This window comes from Miniopterus natalensis, chromosome 10, assembly GCF_054644295.1.
Source record: "Miniopterus natalensis isolate mMinNat1 chromosome 10, mMinNat1.hap1, whole genome shotgun sequence".
NCBI classification, from domain to species: domain Eukaryota; kingdom Metazoa; phylum Chordata; class Mammalia; order Chiroptera; family Miniopteridae; genus Miniopterus; species Miniopterus natalensis.
The window spans coordinates 17,945,003-17,969,086 of NC_142090.1; the positions used below are offsets into that span (position 1 = coordinate 17,945,003).

General features: G+C 41.9%; 1 protein-coding gene across 1 annotated transcript in view; it reads right to left on the reverse strand.

The window, feature by feature from the left end:
* The window catches only part of SND1 (staphylococcal nuclease and tudor domain containing 1), a 418,687-nt gene that overhangs the window by 339,238 nt on the left and 55,365 nt on the right, over window positions 1–24,084 (reverse strand). Inside the window, exon 10 of the mRNA XM_016213329.2 lies at window positions 22,115–22,228. Within this exon, the coding sequence (XP_016068815.1) occupies window positions 22,115–22,228 (114 nt within the window). The remainder of the gene's footprint in view (window positions 1–22,114; window positions 22,229–24,084) is intronic.

The window sequence follows — 24,084 nt, forward strand, 5'->3', positions numbered from 1 at the left end:
TCCCTTCCTCTCTCTGAAATTAATAAAAACATTTTTTTAAAAAAAAGAATACATGGTACTTGCCACACTCCCCAAGCCACTCCCGATACCTTCTGCTCTTTTTTTCTGTTGATTTTTTAGAGAGAGTGGAAGGGAGGGGGAGAGACAGAGAGAGAAACATCGAAAGGGAGGGGGAGAGACAGAGAGAGAGAAACATGGATGTGAGAGAGACAGACACATCGACTGGTTGCCTCCTGTACATGCCCCAACTGGGGCCAGGGATTGAGCCTGCAACCGAGGTACATGTCCTTGACCAGAATCAAACCCCCCAATCCGTCAGTCCGAGAGCCAATGCTCTAACCACTAAACCAAAGAAGCCAAGGCACTTTCCGCTCTTTTAAGTATAACATTAGAGGTTTCTTATTTTGTGTTTTAAAGAACTACAGGAAAAACAAAGATGAATAGGGTTCAGTGGACCTGGAATAATAAACTCTCCTAAGAAGCCCTCCAGAGAAGTTTCTTGCCTCTTCAGTTATAAAATGCTGAGTTACTACCCCTAGTGACCCTTAGGGAGAATGACAGTTCCAGAAACTCAAAGCAACAGAAAATGACACTAATTCCACCCTTTGGTGATACCACAATGGAGAAGGGAAAATACCCTTTAATTTGATGCAATTTAAACATCAGCTAAAGACACAATCTTGGTAGTTCATGTTGTCTTCTGGTCTCATTGTTTCTGCTCTGGATCAGTCCGGCTTTGATGCCCACTTTCACATAATAATCCTAACATTACAACAGCCTTCTTCAAAGGCTACTCATGCCTCACCCATCAAGTAGATCTCTTCAGCAAAAATTAGAAAGAATATCTTTCTGAAGTCCTTCAAGAACTTATCCTCCAGGTAAAGAAAAACTAGGTAGGTGGTGAATCTTACAGCTCAGATTACCAAAAAGGCAATCTGGGAACCTGTCCAACCTCATAGGTGTAACTGTCAAATTGAGAACAAGACAACTGAGCCTAGCAATTCCAGGGTATTAGATTTAACAATAAAGAATCCCTTACCTGACTCTAGTGAAACACTGTGAGAATTAATTATAAGACTACTAAAGAGATCTGAGCTCCCCCAAATGAAGGCTAAATAAGCATAGTGTTATTACTTACTGAAAGCAAAGTTCAAAAGGTCCAATCTAACAAGAGAATCTTTTAAAGTCACCTGCAGAAGAGAAATGGTTAGGTCTCGTTCTCAAGGGCTTTAACACATACTCAGTTGAAGGATATGTTAGAAAGAGTGAGGAAGAAAGGCCAGGGGCTGGTCAAGAAGCAGGCCACCAGGCAATAGTGGAACACAGTGGTTTGCAATCCTGTTTGAGAATTAGAATCGCCTGTGGTACAACAATGCCTGAGCTCCACTCCCAGAGACTGTGATTAATTATTCTGGTTGAGACGTAGGCATTGGTTTTATTTTGTTTGTTTTTAAGTTCCATGGGTAATTTTAAGGTAACGCTCTAACATTAAACAATGTTAAAAACAAAGAATAAGCAAACAAAAAATAAACAGGTAAAGGACAAAAGGAAAAGGGCATTTCAAGGAGGAGCCATCTTGTTAAAGAGGAAGCAAAAAAAATAAAGTCACATTCAATATTTAAGAGTCACGTTAATTTTTATTTCTTGAGAAAGTTAATTAAATAGAGGACAAGACAAGTCTGGGATGACACTCACCTAAGTATCTGTATGAGTTACAGGCATTCCTAAGAGAATGAAAGCTTCCCCAGATAAGCCTCACAAATCAGGCCACATTACGGCATTTAAGGCAGCCACTGGCCGAAATCATACACAGAAAACTCAGACACTATTACAATTAATTACTATAATACCAATTCTAACGTGGGGGCAAGGAGGTGTCCCCACACCACCAAGCAATTCTCCAGCACCAGCTGGATGTCCTACAATTTAAGTCAACTCTGACACTTTCTACCTGCAGAAAGTTTCAGATACAGTTCCTCCAAGACTGCCCATCCCACTCAGATGCCAATCGAAAGTCCAGGTTGTCACGTGTGCATTTTCTGGGTCTATCGGAGGTTCTAACAACCTCCTCTTTGGGTTCGATTAATTTGCTGCAGAGGCTCATAGAACTCAGACAAACATTTTACTCACTGGGTTACTGGTTCATTATAAAAGGATATAACTCAGGAACAGCCAGATGGAAGAGATGTATAGGGCAAGGTAAGAGGAAAGGGCGCAGAGCTTCCATGTCCTCTCCACTTGTACCATTCTCCCCAATCTCCACCTGTTCACCTACCCAGAGGCTCCCCAAACCCAGACCTTTGGGGTTTTTATGGAGGCTTCATTACATAGGCCTGACTGATTGAAACATTGGCCACTGGTGGTTGGTTCTACCTCCAGCCCTCCTCTCCCCTCCATTCCCCTAACTAAAAGTTCCAATCTTCAAATCACCAGTTTGGTTCTCCTGGCAACCAGCCCCAATCTCAGGGGCTTTCCAAAAGTCGCCTCATTAACATAACAAAAGACAGCTTCCTCCTCTCCTCAAGTAGGAAATTCCAAGGGTTTTAGGAGCTCTGTGCCAGAAACAGGGATGAAGACCAAATACGTATTACTTCATATAAATCACAGTACCACCACTATGGTAATGATTTAATGATTTTCTCTCCCTTCTACCACCTCCAGAGAAGACAGAATGTGTAATAATGCCTTATAAAGGAAGAGCGTTCCAGAGGGGAAAATTTTAAACTCATCATTTAAGAAATGAGTGGCTATGACATCTTTGGAATAACTGAAAAGTCCCTAAAGTGTAAAAGAACATGATTACTTCAAACAATTCTTATGGCAAGCTTAACAAGATTTACATCTACAATATTTTATTTGAGTTAGATGCCATCACTTTTAATCATAAGACTCCATCCAGAATCCATTCCACCAGATCTCCACTTCTACCACAGCCACTCAGAACACAAAAATGGTGATTCTTAAGCCTAGATGTACATAGAGGAGCTTTAGGAGAGGAGGGGGGAAAATGGAAAGCTTTGTGGGACCCATACTTATAAATTCTGATTCAGCAGGCCTAGGGCACATAGGAATTTTTTAGAGATCCCTAGGTGATTTGGATATGTAGCCAAGGGCTAAGACCCTCTGCATTAAAAGCACTGACACTGAACATTTTAACTCTGCATTGCTCTGCTGATTGAGCCATGTTGCTACACAGTCAGACCCGAAGCAAGCAATAATCGGTTCTGTTCTGTGACACACAGATGAGTTACTGTGACTCTTCAGGGGCTGTAATTTAGTGGTGTTGAGACACTGATGAGTTCATGGCTTTGTTTCTCATTAATCTTTTATCGTGTTCCAAGTTGTGTGTGCTTTTCATTCCATGATTCCAAATCATCACATAAAAAATAAATGTTTGAAAAAGACCCAGGCTCTCTTCTTTTTTTTGTTAGACTTCTGCATTCAAAGATGCTTGATGAATAAAAGATACCTCCACAACACACACACAGCCAGGCATTACCCATTACAAATGCAGCCAGTTACCCTTAGAGCAGGGGAGATACAGAAACCTGTTTTGCTCTAAACCTTAAAAACACCAAAGATCTGTGCTTGCAGGCAACAATGAGAATTTATGGAAAGTTACCTGAGCATAGACTCACCACAGAGGGAACTGCCAGCTCGAAGTGTAAGTGCTTTATACTGACAAATAAGAAGGGGCTGGAGGCACATGCATTGTGTAAAATGTGTCTCCCCACTCACAGGCTCTCTTCTGAACAATCTTTTTCCACTGTGATTTTAGGACTTGGACCCCAAGACCTGTTATCTATTTCCAGACAACATCTCAGACACCATTCTTACCAGCAATTGCCTAACTCTCAGAGAGGTGTAAGAATTTCTGGAGCCCGGCCGGGCGTGGCTCAGCGGTTGAGCGTCGACCTGGGATCCAGGCAATCAGGGTTCGATTCCCGGTCAGGGCACATGCCCGAGTTGCGGGCTTGATCAATGACTCTCTCATCATCGATGTTTCTGCCTCTCTCTCTCTTTCTCCCTCTCTTTTCCTCTCTCTGAAATCAATAAAGATATTTAAAAAAAAAAAAAAAAAAAAGTAGTTCATTAAAGACCTGTGAGTGAGTGGTAGAGTCAGGGTGTAATCTAGGTCGCCTGATTTTAAAAAAAAAAAAAGAAGAAGAATTTCTGGAGCACCTTGGCCAGCAAATTTACCATGACTGCAACCCTCAGACCTAGGCCAAGAAAGGTTTCCAGATCAAGAGGTCAAGTCCAAGTAGACATGTGGCATTTTCACTTCTATATCTCCTTCCTGGGTTGTCTCTGGAACATGCCTGAGGGTCAGGATGCTGAGTCTTATCCACTGATCTGCTATATACCCTAAAATGAGTTACACTGTCTCTTGGTGGGATCAATTTGAGTGGATTTATTACCACCCACCCAGGAGGAGGGACAGCTAAAGGCTTCATTAAAGCCAAGAAATCACAAAGCAGTCCCTTGAGGATGCAGGCCAGAGGAGGGCAGACAATTATTGCGGAAGAAATCATAGCGGTGTCTGGGCCTGAGCACCCAGCACTAGGGAGAAGCAAGTTATTAAAAGAGACAATAAAATAAATCAGCCTTCTGGGTTCACATAAATATTTCGCTAATCAGTTAAAGGACAGTAAAGGGAATATAGAAAGAGTACCTACTACTTAATGGGACTTAGGTAAAATATTATACTTTTCAAAAGTTACTCAAGTGTGGCAAGGAGTCTATGAGCTAAAATTACTTTTTCAAATGACCAATAAACTAATTTCTTATTCAGAACAAGAGGGAAGGTCCCATACGAAAGACACCGTATCACAGAAGGATCACCAGCCCTGAACCCATTATCCCCTTCCTGAAATTTCAGGATCATTTTAGCACACACCCATCGCTTAAGGCTTCATCAGAATCAAACAGAGGGAGCCAATGTCACTCCACGCTACATACCTGTGCACAAATTGAAGTATCTCCACTCACACTTCCTGTGCATCAGACACAACCAAGGGTCAAAGTGTCCAAAGCCCTCTCCTGGCTCCTACAGCTAGTTCTCAGAGCCAATCGGAGAACAGGAAGAAAGTTTGCCAAGTGGAGGCAAGGAGGTGGGGAAGAAGAGTGAAGACCACCTCTGGAGACATGCAGGTCACCTCCTGCAGACAGAGACGGGTGACTCAGCTCCTACCCCTCCATCCTCACCTGCCTCCTGGGTTCCCCCAACCATGTTTATCTAAAGAAATGATCATCTCTGAAGGACGAAGATTTTAAAAAACAGTAAACAGATACATCTGGGGCCCTCTCACCTCTGGCTGATGGAGTTCTCCCACATAAGCAGCTGATCCTTGAAGAAACAGCTTTCAACCAGGCCTGAGATGAACTGCCAGTGGCTGAGAAAATGCCCTGGGAGTAAACAATGTGCCTGCCACTCCTGGGGGAAGGGGACAGGGGGTGGGGGGGAGTATGAGACACCAACAGTAAGAGCTGACCCTTAGAGAAAAGACACACAAAGGCAAAACTGTCCACGTGAACAATGGTGAGATCTGAGACTGTCTTCTAATCATGACACATAGATGTTAACCCCAGAAAGAGTTGCAGTAACTTCCGAATTGGTACATAATAATATGCTCTATGCTCCCAAACAACCAACCAGAGTTTTTAGCCAGTAAAGAATGAAACAGTTCAACTGCTGAGTGAAATGGAAGACAGCACCCTGTACCTGCATTTGTCAATGGCTGCCTTTTGCTTGAATGTGTATTCTACATGCTGACTATAGGTTAAAGAGCCCTCAATGATTTGAGCCTTAACTCCCTGTAAATACCACACCACTTCTTGAGATCAAACAGGACTGTGTTGCCAGTGCTCAGGTAACACACAGAGCAAGAGACAGCTGTGGAGAACTTGCATTTGTCTGCCAAACGCCTCAAGCTGGGGGTGTGGTATATTCCTTTAAATTAGCAATAGTGATTCTAATATCTACTGGTCACCAATACTGTTGTACTTTAACCAAATATAAACACTTTGTATACATTTACTTGGGGGTAATTGTTTTTATCACAATAGGGTGCAATGTAATTGTGCAAATAACAAGTGTATGGCACTGTGGAAGTCACTGACAGAGCAGCACATGGGACGAAACAAATAAATTCTGCAGGCTGCACTCACAAAGCTGCCACCGGAGCCTTTGTGTTCCCATTAAAGTGTCTCACCATATCCCAGCCAGGGTAACAGAAAAGAGCAGTGGTCCCTGGGAGGGAGAAGATTTACATCTACCCTACCCTTCATTTCAGAAGCAGCAAGTTCAGCTGCTGGGGGGAAGGAGCCATCCTGGCAACAAAACACAAAGGGCCTGATCATAGCCTGCTTCTAAGTAACACAAATAGATAAAGAATTAGGTGATTAGAGAGAGTACTGCCAGCAGGGCTAAATATCAGCCCCTTTGGGAACATGGATCTGTGGTAAGAATTTCTTACACTGTACTCCAGCAGGACTCGCCCAAGAACTACCTCAGATCTGAATGGACCTTTTCATACTTCCTACTTCAAGGCAAATTCTCTCTTTTGAAAATGAAGGTCTAACAATTGTAAAGTTGGAAATAATTTATCTATACAAAAATTGGTAGAAACCTGTTAAATAAAATATGGTATGTCCACATTCTTAATAACTGCACAGCAGTTAAAAATCGTGTTTTATAAAATTATTTAAAGGCCAAAGGGAAATGCTCAGTTACAAAACATGAACACTGAGAGGCAGGTGAAGACCATGCAATATTAACAGTGGTGATGTTGCCTCTGGATGGTGAGATTTAAGTAATTTATATTTTCTTGTTTAAATTTTCCAAAATTTATAAAATCAACGTTTCATTTATAATAAGGGAAAAGTGTCTAGGATACAGAATGTATATAAAGATGAAACCAGAAGTCTAAGCCATCTATCTAATGGGGTCAATGTATGAAAATAATAAATGAAAAATAAAGGATAATGAAGTGCCTCAAAGCAGATGCTCACAGGGCTTGGAGACCTGTACAAAAATGACTAGTATTGAGACTCTTTATTAAAAATGGAGAATTTCATACACCTGAACCTAATATAATATTGTATACCAACTATACTTAAATTTAAAGGATGGGAGCAGAGGATACTGTATATTCATAGGATTGGCCTGACTGTTCTAGACAGTGAGGTTATTGCCAGGAAAACTTGATACAGGAGACAAGACTATTTAGGTGAAACAGTTCACCTACTTTTCTGATGTTAAACAAACATTAGAAATATAAGTTAAAATCCCTCTTCATATAAATTACGGTGCCTCCAAAATGGCACAAAATATTTATTTGCAAAAATACATTGAAAGAAGAAAGCTTGGGTTACCATAACAAAAACAACCAGCTGCAGCTTCTGGTACAAAGCAGAAATTCTGAAAAGCATGGACTTAGAGAAGTCCACCCAACTGTGTTTAAGGGGGACAGTCAACAGCCTGCTCAGCTCAGAGGACAGTCCATGTGGCACATTTGGAGACAAGTAAAACAGATCCTGGTTCCTTCATTTAGCAGAGAGGAGCCTTGAGCAAGGTATCCAATTTCCCCACGCCTCTACTTAACTATCCTCATCTATCTAACAGGGAGGGGGGTGGAGAGAGCACATGCCCAGTACCTCACACTCTGCCTGGGCCACACAGGCATCCAGGGCTACTCAGTCTCCCTCAGTATCCAGCAACCTCCCTTACTCCAATTCTATAAATAATACGCCAGCTTCCTCCACAAGAAAGAGAACGCCTTGCCCCTCAGAACATTCTGGTCTGTTTGGCAGTGGGATTCACCTCATAAGATTAATAAATCTAAAAACTGACTTTTAAAACCCATCTTTGTGAGTGTATTTGCAGAAATCAGTTAACCAGCATTTCTCAGCCTGTAATGCTTAGAGCTGAGCCCTAAAAAGCTGAGCTGAACAGAAGACCTTCTATAAGGCCTTAAAAAATGGACAAGCTTTCCTCATCAGCAGCCTATGCAGAGCTGTCACCCAACATTAAACCTACACACTGTACTTTTGTGCACCTGCCACGATTCAGAAGTCACTTTAGGATTTTTGCTACAAATATAAGAAGACTGAAATCATATCAAGCATCTTCTAGGATTTTTGCTGTGCTGTATCCTGAATCACGGCCAGGCTCCTAGCTCCTCTGTATGTGCCATAAAGTTCCTACATTTTTCCCCAACCATTTGAGGCTGCTTGCACATGCCAAAGACAAGCGCATTCTTTACCCTGCCCCCTTTTCTCCGCCTTACTAAGTTCAGTTAGTGTAGTGGCACATGAGGTGTGAACCCAGACCTAACAAGGCACCACTTCAAAATCCTTCTCACTTTATATTATAAAGTGAAATTCACGCTGAAACCAATCACAGGCCCCACCTAAACTAAATATTGGCTCAAACAGTGTTATAAACCCTAAGAAATTCCACTGTTTCCCTAGAGAACCTATTCTCTGAAGCAGATAAATTTCCTCTCATATCTCCTTTCAATGGAATCCTCAGGAGATGTTCTAAGCTAAGGAGGGATATGTCTGGTTAGCAGTTGGTTCGGAGAGCTGGAGGGTGAAAAAGCTTCTACAGGAAACAGCAGAGAGATTACTGTGTCTAAGTCTGGCTCAAGAAAGAAAAGTGGTATTATCAAAGACCAAGACCCTGGACAGATGGCCTTAGCAAAGCCCCACTTTTCCACTGCTAGCAGCAGCAATCTCTAGAACTGTAGTTCTCAAGCTGCAGTGCAAAAGAAACACCTTGCAACTGTGAACAGTGAACAGTCCAGGCTCTAACCAGAGATTCTACCAAAAGTAACTCAGAAACTGCACGGAAAGAAAACCAGACCTAGCCTCTTCTCTAGGGGAAAAGCTCTCACTTGGTTTTCACTGTGAGAGCGGAGAGAACATATTCCTTCACATCTGAGCTAGGGCTTAGTGGGAGGAGGGAATAAGGGAAACCATGAAGAGAAGGGTAGCGGCAGACTCCTATGTGCACTGCAAGTCCACTGTTCACTCAAAAGATATGGCATCAACAGAGATCCACTTAATCTTTGCCCTCAGAGCAATCCTGTGTGAATCAGAAGGCTGGAGCTCATTTGTAGCAAATAAGAAGCAATAATTTTGGCAGTCATATTTACACTGAATCTAACAGTTAACAAACAAATGATTGGTCCTTGCAGAACTTCCCATCAGGGAACAATATAGAATTAAACGTATAAACAGCATTTTCCTAGCAGGGAAGGGGACAGATGTAAAAGGGAGATGTGCCAAAGTCAAACAGCATTTAGAAATACCAACAGGTCCCCTGCTCCAAAGCTTCTGAACTCCAAGTCACTTCAGCATCACCACAGTGCTACAAGATACACAGGATGAGCATGGCAAAGTAAAAAACTGCTTCCTTAGACTTTATGTCCTCAAGTCCCCTGCTATACTGGGGGCTTTAGAACTGTGAATTAGCCATGGCAATAGGTTACAATTCAGGGTCAATGTGGACTCACGGTAAAGGAAGAAAATGGAAAATATACCTACCTTCTTACTGTCCACTCCCTCTTACTCATCCTGACCACCACCAAAGACAGGACCCTGCTAGAGTCCTAATAATGAGGACCCTGCTAGGAAGAGGGACAGGAGAGGGAAAGGTGTAAAGGCGGCAATAAAAGAGGGAACAAGAATAAAACTGGGAAAAGTATCTTGAAGCTGCAATTGTCCCACAGGCACCACATAAGTGAATCTTAACAGTCTCTAAAGAATTAGAGTTTTGAAACCTTCTACAACAAAGTACAAACACCAAGGTTAAAACCTGACATCACAAATGACAAAGATTCTCTCCTTGACCAAACTCAACTCAGGCTCCTCTGAACTCTCTTTTCAACTAGGTCCTGACTTTTGGGTACCAGGTTCATCTCTGCATTATCCAGTTTGAGCAAGAATCCTGCTAAGTCAGTTCAGTCAGAATCCCCGACCCTCAGCATCTCAGCATCCTCGATGTCCTATTGGGTTCCTCATCCCCTACCATCCCCACCCCCACCATGCTCCTTGACAATAAATTCCCACTTTTTCTTACTGTATTGGGAGTTGAGTCCGATCTCTCTTCCCCACTGCAAAACCCCACTGCAGTGTTCCCTAAGCATATCACAATGGTCCTGAATCGAGTCTACCTATTCTCCCTTAACAAGTGTTACGAATAACTTTTTCTTTAACACAAACACGGCAGGAGGAGAACTCTGCCCCCGCTGCCCCCCCAAGCACACTGCACAGGCTCAAACACTTGATCAAAGACAAAGACTCTACTGTAATCAGAGAGATGCCCTCTTCAAATCAACACTATCAGCTATAGACTTAGAGATCTGACCAATTAAGATATCAATTTATGTAAATTCTGGGAGTAGAAGGATACTGACCAGGCTTAAATTGTGCAAACATAGTTTTGTAGAACATGAAATTGCATTTAATAAGCAGTTTAAATGTGGATATCTAAGAAAACTAGAGTAACCAAGTTTGTTTGTTGTCAATGTTATAAATAGTGAATTCAGGTGAAAGATGCTACTCCTTCTGGCTGAACCCAAAGCAAGACAGCTAAAGGACAACACTGAACTTCAACAATGCTAAACATTCATTTGCAGACTCATGCAGCATCCAACACATAGCACAGAGAATTTAAGAGCAACATTCAAGATGAAGGGGACATAGGGGACAGCCACATGTCATTTGCAAGGTCTGCAGCAACAAGTAAGAGAGTGACCAAATTGTGTAGGCCAGGAGTGACCTCATCATTTCAAGTTTATAAACGCCCTTTCTGCACCCCAGAAGGGGGGGGGGGATAGTAGGGGGAAATGGGAGGAACCACAGTGGGTGTGGGAGAGGTAACTGAAAGAAATTCAAATGAAAACTAAAGTAAGAGGAGCAGAAATCTATACTCTTACTGCTCAGATACTTCCAGAAATATTTGAAGCCAAAACACAAAAGCAAACAAAACTTCTGAGAACTGTGAGGCGGAGAAGATAATGAGCTTGGGAGGAAAAGAACAGAACCAGGCCACAAGTATCCAAAGCTGCCAGTCTGGGATGGGCACAAGAGCAAGGAGAGAGCATGTTCCCACTTGAGCACATTCGATTATATTCCTAGACAGACAGACAAGACAGAGATATTAAACACTAACAGCTTTTGCTCTTGGAATTCATTTCTTGCTGGGTGATGAGGGTGAGAGATGAAAGGCTGTAGGATTTTATTACACTGAATTTTCAGTTTGTCAGGTTCCATCAACTACCTCAGGTATGCTGGGACTAATCTGTATCTTTTAGGATGGAGACATATCTCTCTAACAGAGCCCCAGTGACTAGTCTCTACCTGCTTTACTTTATGGATATCTAATAATACAATTGGCCCAAATGCTGTTAAAAACTGAAGCAGCTTAACGGCTTCTCGGTTGAGAAGCATACTTTTCCCTGAACTCTGATGTTACTGAGTAAGTCCATGCACCTCTAGAATAACTATAACTTGGTATGCAAACAGGAATGTCTAAATGTTTAGACTGAAAGAACCATTCACTCCTCTGAGAGAAGGGGATTGGGAAGGGGTGAGGGAAGGGGGTGTGAAGCCAAAAAGCTTTAAAGGAGAGGAGGAGGGCCCACAGAGCAATGTGTGAAGATGAGACAGAGCCTGGTTCAAATGGCAGGGTGGAATCCTGGACATTTTCCTGAGGAAATTAAACTAACGTTGAGCTGTTAGTTTAATACACACTGAAAGGAACAGCAAAGGGCTGGGATAATGTCTTTCCCCTTTATAAGAAATAAATAAGCTCCGCTTTCAGTGATGTCAAGTCTCCCTCCTCTTAAAACACAAACTGGCCTAATGATCCTGGCTGTCCCAATGGCCAAAAGCAACAAATGGAGCTGTCTGCCAATTCTCTCATGCAGAACACAGTGCCCTCACTCACAGCAGCTGCACTCAGAGGAAAAGAAGAAACTGGGCCCAATAAGAATAGGGTGGACAGTACAGGCTGCACCCCCACCCACAGGGACCAGCCTACAGCCAGGCCCTGAGGGAGCAGGCAGGCTGGAAAGGGCGCCCTGGTGACGCAGCACATGGGCAACCCCTCCACAGAGATCCACCTACAGCTTCTGCCTGGCAGTGCTTCTAAAACAAGCCCCTCCAGCTGGATAAGCAGATACTAAAGGCAGCTCCATATGAATAAGAAGTGGCTTCCTCCTCATTCCAGACCACCTTACGAAAGACAACAGCACATTAAAAAGTCCAATCTTCCTCCTGGGCTCCCTAGTAATAAGGAAATAGTCCTAGGAGTGGCGGAGGGTAGACTCAGAAAGTCAAGTGTCCGTGCGTTCTGCCATCCCCCGCCCCTAAATGATGAATGAGTAAAGCCCACCAATGAGAATGGAATGAGACATTATACCACGAACAAGTGAGTATCAATTATGTGCAGGGTAGTGACCAGGCAACAGATGTGAAGAAATGAGAAATCCACTTGACCCAAAAAATCAAACTGAGTAGGGAAGGGGAGGAGGCATTTTAAGGGAGTAACTAGAAACTACAGGATCCATTATGCAGGTTATCCAGAATCAGCAGGGCAGCAGAAGCACCCAAATTCTGGGCATCATGTCTGAATACAAAGATGCAGATGTTCAAGTAATGGGCATATTTCTGCTTAGCCTCAAGAGGGGCCAAAACAAGGATGAAGAAGACTACATCAGCTGGCTTCTACAGGAACACAGTCTCCAGAACACCTTCAGAGATAACTGAAGACACCCACCTGGGAAACAGCAATATGCCAAGGTGGCCCCCACAAACACAACCCTGAACCAGGCGAAGGCATTTGCAGCCAAAAACAGACCGATAACATACTAGATGGTAAGATTAAGGCCTAGGAAATGCAAACACCCATAAATGGGCCGCAGATTTTCAAAGGAGGGCTGAAATGAAGTGGCATAAAAAATATGCCTATGCAACAGGCCTGTCATTTGCTAGGAAAAAAAGAGAGAGCATCTGTGTCCTTCAGCTTCCCCTTCTAGTCTCAGAACTGAAAAGCTTTTTCCAAAACAGTGACATGAACTGATGCTGCTTCATCCATAATCTACAATCCAGTCTAAAGTCTACCTTGTGACCACAACACACTTACTCAACAAGATTAGAAATTTAGTTTCTAAAACTATAAACACCTTACTAATAAAAATAATTTCCCAAATCCACAGTGCTATGAGACATGAGGAACTTAAATGTTTAGATTTTGAAGTGAGCAAAATTTTCCCAGTATAAAGCTAATTAGCTCACCAACAAGTGAAACCTATAGCCCTGGCCTGCAGAAGTGCAAGGCACTGGATGACTGCACTAAACTTGCCTTGAATATAAATGCTATGCAGAAGAAAAGGTAATTTATCTAAACACAGTGTAGGTAGCTCTGCAATCAGTACCTCATAAATAAAGAGAGAAAGATGAAGGGAAAGCATTCTAATTGATTTTAAAATTAGTTCCAAGCAAAGAAATAATCTGACAACCAACAAGGTCGACAACAGTAAAAAAATATATATAGCCCTCAGGGAAAACATGCACCTAAAAACTTCAATGAATCAAGACACCTGAACAGCTATGAAAGAAGGCTATTTGGGAAAGCCTGAATAAAAGTAGAGGTGTTAAAAGAATGTCAATTGGGTACCTATCCGCAAAAACACTTAAAATCCTGAAATTAAGCCCTCTGGTAGACTGAACCCAACCTGCATTGTGATAACGGAATACCGTTAGAAGGAAAACCACGGCCCAGAGAGGCAGGGCTAGTCAACCCAATGGCAGCAACCAGACAAACTAGGAGAGGGGAAAAGTAAGTGTCTACAGCAAATGAAGCCATGTGTTACCTGGCCATCAGAACAAATAATCCAATTAGGAAACAAGAAAAATAGGAGTGCAAAAACTCCCTCCTTATCATACCAGTACACTAGCTCAAGTTGGAATGGCCATCAGAAGTAGTCAGAGATTAGCAACAGAATGAGAGGTAGTAAAAATGCCACTCAAAAGCAGTGTATGGATTAGGTCTTAAGCCTTAGCAGAAAAGCCTACTGTATTCACGGCACTCTAAAAGATTCTAAAAAAGAAGAGGTATGAAGTTGAGAAAACCATGCCATTCCAGCCCTCCGAGTACTTTAGGCTTCACAGTGGAAAGCAGGCCAACATAAATAAATAGTACAGGTGATACGGAGTGGGAAATACTATGCGTATGGAAACATTGGCCTAAAGGTGCCTACCTTCAGAACCAGCCTAAGAAAAACGGTTACCTGAGCAGAGAACTCTGCTAAATGGTCTAAGGACAGTAAACATGATGGTACTGTCAACGTAGGAAACAACAGAGAATTACTGCAGCTCACAGGAATTGAAAAGAGGCAAGAAATATGAACACACCAGCACTAGGAAGATTTAGATAAATTGAAAATACAGAACTATGTAATAGCAATGATTAGATGAAGGGAGGAGAGAAAAAGAGATGCACTGCAAAAGGTAAATGCACCTGGTTCAGGGAAGGATTAATGCCCAAGGCCCACTGGGAGAGGCTAAAATCCCACAAAAATCATTTGAAAGGAACAGGCAAGAACATAGGAAAGGGTTTGCATTAACTAAAGGAAACAAAAAGAAAACAGAATTTGTAATAGGGAGAAGAAAGCAAATCAAAGGGAAATAGGATAGGTTCTTGCTGCCTTCTCCAGGTCTTAGTTCACCATATAGAGCAGTGGAATAAACATGTTAGGAACTCTATCTATCCAAATACCAAGTGTCTTTACCTTACCACCCTGACTCGGGACCGTCCCCCCAGTTACCTCTCCAGCCAAGGAGGAGGCTGTACCTAAATATGAATCTTTTCACAAATGATAAGAAATATACATACTGAAACCTTAAAAAGAGGAGCTAAGACCTACCCATAGTCTCCTAATAATTTTTTTTCAGTCCTCTAACAAAGATGGTTTCAAGGGTTCTTCTCAAAAATACCCAGATCAAGCAAATCTGAACCGTACAGAATGCCCCTGCCAGCACTCAGGCATATTCTGTCTTTTGATCACTCCACTGCAGTCCCCAAATCTCCCCACTGGAAACCGGTGAAACGCTATATCCATTTCAAAGAGCTTTTGCTTCTCTCCAAGGTCCTTAATGCCAAGCTGGAGTCCCTCTCTAATTTGCTATTTGCCTTATGCTTCCATCACAAGTGCCAGATCACAGTCAGTGGGTTTATTGGTTTGCCCGCTTCTCTTAGGGACCGCATCCCCATAGCTTTCTGTTGGTATGCATCTAAGTGGCAGCATCATTTGCTTTAGGGTCCAGAGGGACCAGTCATCCTGCTTTCAGAAATCTAAACTGGAGGGAATAGGTTGAGAACCGCTTTTAATCGTGTCTAAATGGCAAAGGACCCTGGAGCCCTGTGCAACGAATGGAGTTATTAGCACCTGAAACTGCCCTGCCTCTGACAAAAAGCTCTTAAGAATCCCAGGGCATCAGTCATAATATGCCTACCTGCAGCTCCATCTACCATCAACTCCCTACATAGAAGACCCAGTGGGGTCAGGCCTGGGAACAGCTTCCCACCCCCACCCCCACCCCCACCCCAAAAGGCAGCAAGGGCACTGGGAGATTAGGCAGACTGCAGCTTTAATAAAACTGACTGTTTAGCACCCAGGTCTGAATATTTAGAGGCCTTGCTGTGAAAGAACATTTCTGTGGTAAGTTCACAGGGAAGAGGCTGAAAGACAAGGTGATAGAAATGAATACAAGGTGAAAGCAAAGGACTAGGGGCTCCACCTTTGAGTTTCCATACTTACCAGAGGACCAAGCTGAAGGGTGTAGGTAGGGGTGCAGGTAGGGGTAGGGGTGTGTGTGTATGAGAGAGAGAGGGAGAGAGAGAAGCTAAGGAAAGGAGTTTGAGGGAAAAGACCCTGCAACTTTCTACACTTTCTACACTTAACACCTGGGAGTTGGGTAAATGATGTGCCTGTTTTCAAGGTAAATTTCAGCTCCTATTTCTTTGTCTACTACAATAGCACTGCATGAGCAGACTTCACAAAGGAGTAAGTCAGCACCTTCATCAGATGCCACTGTCATTAACACTGCAAGTATAACACAAAGCCCACAGCAGCCCAGTGCAATAGAGCACTAGGTTTTCCAGTTTCACATCAAAGCCACTTGCTCTCTAGGAAGTCCTGAGACTGCATGATGTGTTATCTCCTTTAAGGCAGTATCTCCTTTAAGGCAGAAAACCTATAGCCTTTCTCCAAGACTTAGCACTTGTTTCTTTGTAGCAAACAACTGAATAAAATCAACTATACAGTCTGCCCTCCACTTTTAACCAACCACAAATCAAAAATATTTGGGAAAAGTAAAATGTTATGTTTTTGCTGACATGTACTATGTAGTCAATACAAATGGTCCCATTTGTATCGAACATGTACAGACTTTTGTTCCTGTCATTATACCCTAAACAACATAGTGTAACAATTGATTTACAGAACATTTACACTGCATTAGGTATTATAAATACTCTAGAAATAAAGTATATGGGAGGATGTGCTTAGGTTATATGCAAATAGTTCACCATTTTATATAAGCATCTACAGCTTTTGGTATCCACAGCGGGCCTGGAACCAATCCCCTAAGGATCCCAAGGGAAGACTGTACCACAGGAACACCACATATCAGAGTCCAAAACGGCTCTCAGCCTGAAGTAGTTGACATCGCCAAAGAGTCAACTCTGGATTCACACTGAATAATCCAAAAGTATGGTGCCACAGAAAGAGAATCAGCAGCATCAGCCATCCAACTGTAATCTTTCTGAGGGAACTATTACATACCCTTGCTTTTAACTCCTGTCACATTTTGAACCAACAAATCAAATTCTAACCAAAATCTGAAGCATGAATTCCGGGATACTGTTGGAAAGCAGTTGCCTAGGGTGAAAACAGTTCCTTTGATCCTGCTGTCTTGTCCAGAGCCCTTCCTCTGGCTGCAATTAGAAAGTAACCAAAAAAGGGGAGTAGAAGTATACAGTTAGCCTTGGGCAAAATCTTCTTGTCTCTATGTATAATGTAAGAGAAATGAACTAATCTCTGTACAAAAAAAGGAAAATCTAATTTGCCCTACTATCTCCACAATATATAGATGTCTCAGCAGATCTATATTAGTTGATGACACGTTATCAGAGGTTTTAGGGTTTGGGAAGATAAACATTCAAACAAATCTCCCCTTCATTACGTGACAGGCAGGCCCCACTGGCTGGTCATCTGGGAGCTTGTAGGGAATTACTGCAAGCCATCTGCCTGCCCTTGAGGAAGCTCATGCAACGACTTGCCCTCCTTACCTACTTCTCCAGTTCCTTACTCTGCACCTTCTCCCACTCTGCTCAGAAAGAGCCCCAATACCATAAGCTGTCAGGATATCTTTTTCTCTATTTTAAAACCACTGACCTTCAGAAAGTGTCCAAAAATTAGACGGAAGGCAATCTCCTGAGTGTTTTATTCAAGGCCCTCCACAGTCTACCCATAGTCTCCAAATAATCCTCAAGCACTCTTGTGTTTCTGCCACTAGAAGTCCCCCGATTCCTAAACAACCTTCAACATTCTCATTGGAGAGTCTACCAGCCCTGTTCTAACTAGAACAGCAACATATTCTTGTGCACTCTGTACCTTGCTCACGGATGCCTGGCCAAGGGGACAGGGGCTGAAGGGGAGCTGAAATTCAGCCTCCTTTCTGTTGTCAAACCACATGCCCTGACATGAGGCTACTCAGAGGAAGGGGAAGCCTTGTCTAATTTGTACAAGAATGCTATATGGGCTAACAGAGCTGTGGCCCCAATACCTACATCTTGACTACTTGACTGGTCTCCCCTTGTATAAGAACAGTTGGTATACAGTAAAGAATACTAGAAACCAAAGGCCTCAAGGAGATGGATGCCTGCTTGTCTAGTCATTACAGACATAATTATATCCTCACTGGGATCTCCAGGTGACTTTTATTCCTACATGCATATTATAAATCTGATAACTTTATAAGATAAGCATAGAGCTGAATCTTCCATCCACTATCAGTTCTGTGAAATTCTTTAAGCAGAAAGGCAAGAACTCTGAATCCCTCAGTACAAAAAGAGACTGCTCGGGCTACATCTACAAGTTCTCATTCATCCCATCATTCACCCCCTTGGGCCTTGGTCAACAGGGGCTTACCAAAAGAAACACCGCAACTCCTTGCTGAAGATCAGTTTTCACCTAGTATGATCTCTTATAAATACAAATTACTCTCATGTTTTGTAAATACAAGCGACCAACACGAAAGTACTCAAATCTAACAGTAACCATTCCAGGTTTAAAATTCTTCAAAACAAAATCTAAAAGCATGGCACATATGTTTAACATGTGGCCCCTGCTTAACTCCCTAGCCCACTTCTCTCTAGCATTAACCATCCTCTCTATTCCAGCCATACTAAATTATTTGGAGTTCATCATATGCCCCATATTCTCCCTCTTCATAAGTATCCTGAGATGTTTACAGGGCAAGCAAGGTCTGGCCCTGCCTAGATTTTGTACCACACAGGCATCATACCTCATGCAGCATCCACAGTGGCCATCCCTTCTCTATTCCCAAACTCACCCAATTCTCATCAGTCAGAAACTTCTCCCCACTTTTTACTTAGCTAACTCCAAAGCACTCTCTCTCCAAATAGCCCTCTCAGATTAAATTCTCATAAATTCTAAACTTTGTTTCATAATATAAATGAAATTACTTGTATACTTCCCCTACTAGATTGTAATGTTCCACGAGGGTTTGGTTTACTCCCTTGCTGCATTCCCAGCACAGTATCCAGTGCAAAGTGGCCCCCAGTAAATATTTACCAATGATGATGAACCCACTCATTTGAATTTCTAAATCTGTGCTATCCATTAACAAGCCACAATCCACATGTAGATATTGAGCCCTAGAAATATACTAGAACAAATTGAGATGTCTTCCAAGTGTAAAATATACACCAGATTTAAAAGACTTAGTAAAAACTTAAAAATGAAGTAAAATACTCATTATTTCTCATATTCATTAAATGTTGAAATGTTTTTACCACATCTTTTTCATCCACTCATCTAATGATGGGCACTTGGGCTGTTTCCAGATCTTAGCTATTGTAAATTGCACTGCAATGGACATAGGGGTGCATATATTCTTTCTGATTGGTGTTTCGGGATTCTTAGGATCTAGTCCTAGAAGTGGGATCACTGGGTCAAATGGCAGTTCCATGTTTAATTTTTTGAGGAACCTCCATTCTGTTTTCCATAGTGGCTGCACCAGTCTGCATTCCCACCATCAGTGTACCAGGGCTCCCCTTTCTCTACATCCTCACCAGCACTTGTCATTTGTTGACTTGTTGATGGCAGCCATTCTGACAGCTGTGTAGTGATACCTAACTGTCATTTTAATTTGCATCTCTCTGATGACTAGTGACTCTGAGCATTTTTTCATATGTCTCTTGTCCATCTATATGCCCACTTTGGAGAAGTATCTATTTAGGTCATTTGCCCATTTTTAATTGGATTTACTATGTAGCTGTAAAAAAAAAAAAAGACGGATCTCTTACCCTTTGAGCGAGCATGGAGAGACCTGGAGAGTGTTATGCTAAGTGAAATAAGCGAGTCAAAGAAAGACATGTATCACATGATCTCACTCATATGTAGATCTAAAGAACAAAATAAACTGATGAACAAAATAGATCCAGAGACAGAGAAGCATGACGACAGAACAGACTGATGAATCTCAGAGGGAAGGCGGGGGGAGGGATTAACCAAAGAACTTATACGCATATATGCATAACCCATGGACACAGACAATACTGCGGTGAAGGTCTGGAGTGGGGGGTGAGTACAGGGTAGAAGGGGTCAATGGGGAAAAAAAGGGGACATCTATAATTCTTTCAACAATAAAGATAAATTTTTTAAATATTTTAAATATGAAACGTTTTGGATATATTAAATAAAATGCATTGAAATTAAGTTTTTAATATAGCTACTAGACAACTTCAAAAAACAAATACAGCTTGCATTTGTGGCTTACATTATATAGCTATCGGACAGTGTTGGTCTAGAGTACCTTTTCTCCAATCTGCTAATTTCTCTTCTTCTGTGAGCACTCAAATATACACTTGTTGATCCCGAGAAGACTTCCCTAGCATCCACCACAGGTGAGTTCTTCATGGCACCCTCCCACCATTGTGCTCAAGCTGTATTACATTAACTTACTTCTTTATGTGATATCACATTACAATCTTCTAAAGGAATTTAATGAACAAATAAAGGAAATCATTCTTCATGACAATCAAAAGCCACATGTTGTAGACTCTTAAGAGCTAAGTCTTACTTAGAACCTTATTAAAATGGAGAAAGATTTTCAGGAGTGAAATTTAAAAGAGGGGGCGGTGGGGTGGAGAGAATGAATCTACCTTGGGGTAAAGAACAAGGGGTTCTAAAGAGGATTCTGCCTAAACTTGTACATATATTCCAACAACTTCTCATTGTCCACGAAGGATAGGGAAAATCTATCCATTACACCTTGAGGAGTTCAAAAGGGTCCCAGAAAAACTAAAAACCCTCAGTAATATTTTAGTTCTTACTCCAGAAAACCTGCTATCATCTTACCTAAGCTATAACACTCCCACCCTCCTAAAACCTGCTTAAAATTCAGCTACATAATCTCCATTAACATAATGCTTTTGGCTGATGATGAAGGCACAAAAATTAACGTTCAAGAATTTCAAAGTTGTGGTTGCTGTGGGAACCTTAATTCCAACTGCATGGCACAGATGCAGAATTGTGGACTACTCCCAATACTGATGAAATTGGATTTATATATTTACTCTGTGCAATGAGGCAGAGCTACAGTTACTAAGAGAAACTTATTTTGGCATTTCTAGGCTTTCACACATTTAAATTCTCAACCTTACCACAATACTGTTTGCTGCATTAAATTGCCTCCTCCATAGGGGAAAAAAGGGAGAAAATGAACTGATTGGCCAGACATTCAAAGAACCCATCCCGTATGTGTTTCTTATGCATAATCTGATTCAAAAGACAATTATGATATTTTTATTTTACTCTTATGGGCTGTCTGTAAACTCTCATGCAAATGAAAACAGGGCATGAATTTCAACTTGTGAATGTACCAAGTCAAGGGGACCTGCAAGACAATAGAAAAGCATATTTCACATGGACAGCACTAACTTCAACCACACTATTTAATTTGTGAAAATTGTCCAAACACTTGCCTGTGTTACTGGCTCTCACTGAGAACCCAGTTCTGTGACCAGTCAACACAGTTACACACTTTAGTGATCAGAGGAGTTGTAAAGGTACGTGTAACAACAAGACATAAAACAAAAAAAGTTCAACCTCAATCCTCATTCTCAACTTCTCGTAACTCTAATGATCAAAAGAAAATGACCTCAAAATTTAAAACAAAACTGTCTGCAGACTACCAATTTTTATAGTTTTCATCTAAGCATAACTTCTCAAAATTGAGATACCCCAATCATCCACACTGGTTAGGCAAGCACCTATGCTTCCAGAAGATCCAACAAATAGCGCAAAACTGTATAACTGATCATTATAGTTACCACTTGCAAAAGATGAGTAGGTGACCCAGAGAATATATATAGCAAAATTCGTTTATTCCTACAGCAAAAACATATGGAACTATCTAATCAAAATGACCAGTAGAAACGGGACTTACTACTACGCATGTGAGATGCAGACCTTCTCTCTCCTTCTTCTCAGGGAAACAAGAGCTCCCTAATAAAACGCATCCACCACCTCACATATCCCAACTTCAATTCCTCTCAAGCCCCAGGGGAAGAATGGCAGCAGTGCCCACCCATAATAAAGTAGAGCAGTGAGTGTGGTTCAGGACAAATTGAGGCCAGCCCAGTAACAGCTAGGCTTCAAATATTAGAAAATACTTTGGAGATTTAAAACACTTGTCCTTTAGCATTCTCAGACATATGTACCACATTTAACTAATTCTCCAGCTTCTTCCATAGGGTTTTTTAAGAGAGGCTCCACTGCTTCCCTATTCTTACCTGTGTGTTCTCCCCCTCCAGCCTTGGTGGTCGGATGCTGGACAGGTGGATGGTCTTGTAGTCGCCAGAGTTCAGCTTCACAACAATGGCATCAGCATTCAGCACCTGCATCACCTGTGGGCATGAAGGCAAAATGTTTAAACCTGCTTCAAAGGCCCAGATATGGCAGCACACATGCTATGGAACAAGGCCCTCCCCAGAAAAGTGAGATCAATAGTTATTGAGGTAGATCTAATATCATCCATCATGAGGCAACAATGTTGGAAAAACTATGCTACAACTGCCAGTCCCCAAAAGACCCGATTATGATTTTTCAACGAGCAGAGTCTATATCATTCATAAAGATGGTCAACCTTTTTTATCTTTTGCCCTGACCAAGACGTGGTTAACTACAAAGCTTACAAACTGGAAATCCAGTCTCTATATGTTATTGAAGATGTTCCTGGAAACAGGCTCTCAACTAAAATAAATCCCTATCTCAATGTGAATCTAGGAAAAGAGGCAAGAGCTGGGTTAGAAGAAGGTACCAGCACTAGATGAGAAAGAAGCAAAGTAGGATGCCCAATAGAGAGCAGAAAAATCAAAACCAAGTGAAGGGCAAAAAGAACTGTCATCTCAATGTGGAAAAGATGTTAATCTCACAGGTAGAAACAGTGAATTGCTAAAACATTACTTCAGTTACTCTGAAAGCCACCTTTTCAGAGCACTATTATGGGCATCTTTTTTTTAGAACCCCAAATCAGTGCCACTGGACTCCACTCTCAGCTAAAAATGATTAACTTCCAGTCTGAGATAAGTTACAAGGATAACTATTCAAAGGGCAAAAGTACAAATATTCCTCTGTGGAGGTTATCAGGACACTCCATTGAATGTGCACAGAATAAAATTCCATTGAAACCAGGCTAGGACCACATCAAGGTTACAACTAGAACCCACAATTCAGCCAACAGTCTACAATTCACCCAACTATACACTGAGCCTCTAGTTACAAGGCTGTTTCTTTCTTTTTCTTTCTCTTTTTTTTTACAAGCATCACTTTGCTACAAGGTAGCTATTGATTACAAAATAGTGTCACCATCCACTTCATCTGCAAAATCAAAACCACCTCTTCTGGGCTTCAATCAGGCCCAGATTGAAGGCCCATCAGGGTCCAACAGAGAGCCAAACAAACTACAGGGTCAGCTGCCACAGTGAGGGTAGAACTTCACAAATGAAACAAAAAGAGCTAGACTCTCCTTTGCTATGGATAAAAGAGCCTTTGCCAACTATTCAGATCTTGGAGAACAAATGTACCCATTTACTTGCAGGCTCCTCCAAAATGGCGATCCTGCACTTTTTCCAAAGAACCAGCCAACCGCACACCAAAAGGAGTGACTTAAAGCTGAAGAAAGACCAAAAAACAAAACCAAGCAAGAAATTGTACATAACAGGAAACAGCAGGAGGAAAGTGTCATCACGCAGAATGAAATAAAGACGACAGTTGGAACTGAGCTATAAATCCATGGAAGGCTGACTAGGGCTGGTGAATGGGAGAGATCCCTGGGTTTTACCACCATGCAATGGAAGTCGTGTTCAGAAAACCAGACCCACTGACTGAGAAGTAATGAAGGTCTGAGAAGTGCCTAAGTAGACTGGGCAGGAAAGGAGGGAGGGGCGTATATATATATTTTTTTTAATTACACTGATTGGGGCAGCACTGGTTAATAACATAGCTTTCAGGTGTACAACACCATAATATAACATCTGTACATACTCAGCGCGTGCTTACACCCGAAGTCTAGTTTCCTTCTGTTTCCACATTTCTGACCCCTTCATCTCCCCCCAGCCCCCTTTCTAATTTTCCGTTATACATAAGATTAACTTGCAACCCTGAAAGCTGTGAAAAGCCAGTCTCAAATAACCACAGGCATGCTGCTATCACCTTTACGACAGAGCTGATCATCACAAAGGCTACCCACTAAAAACCAAAC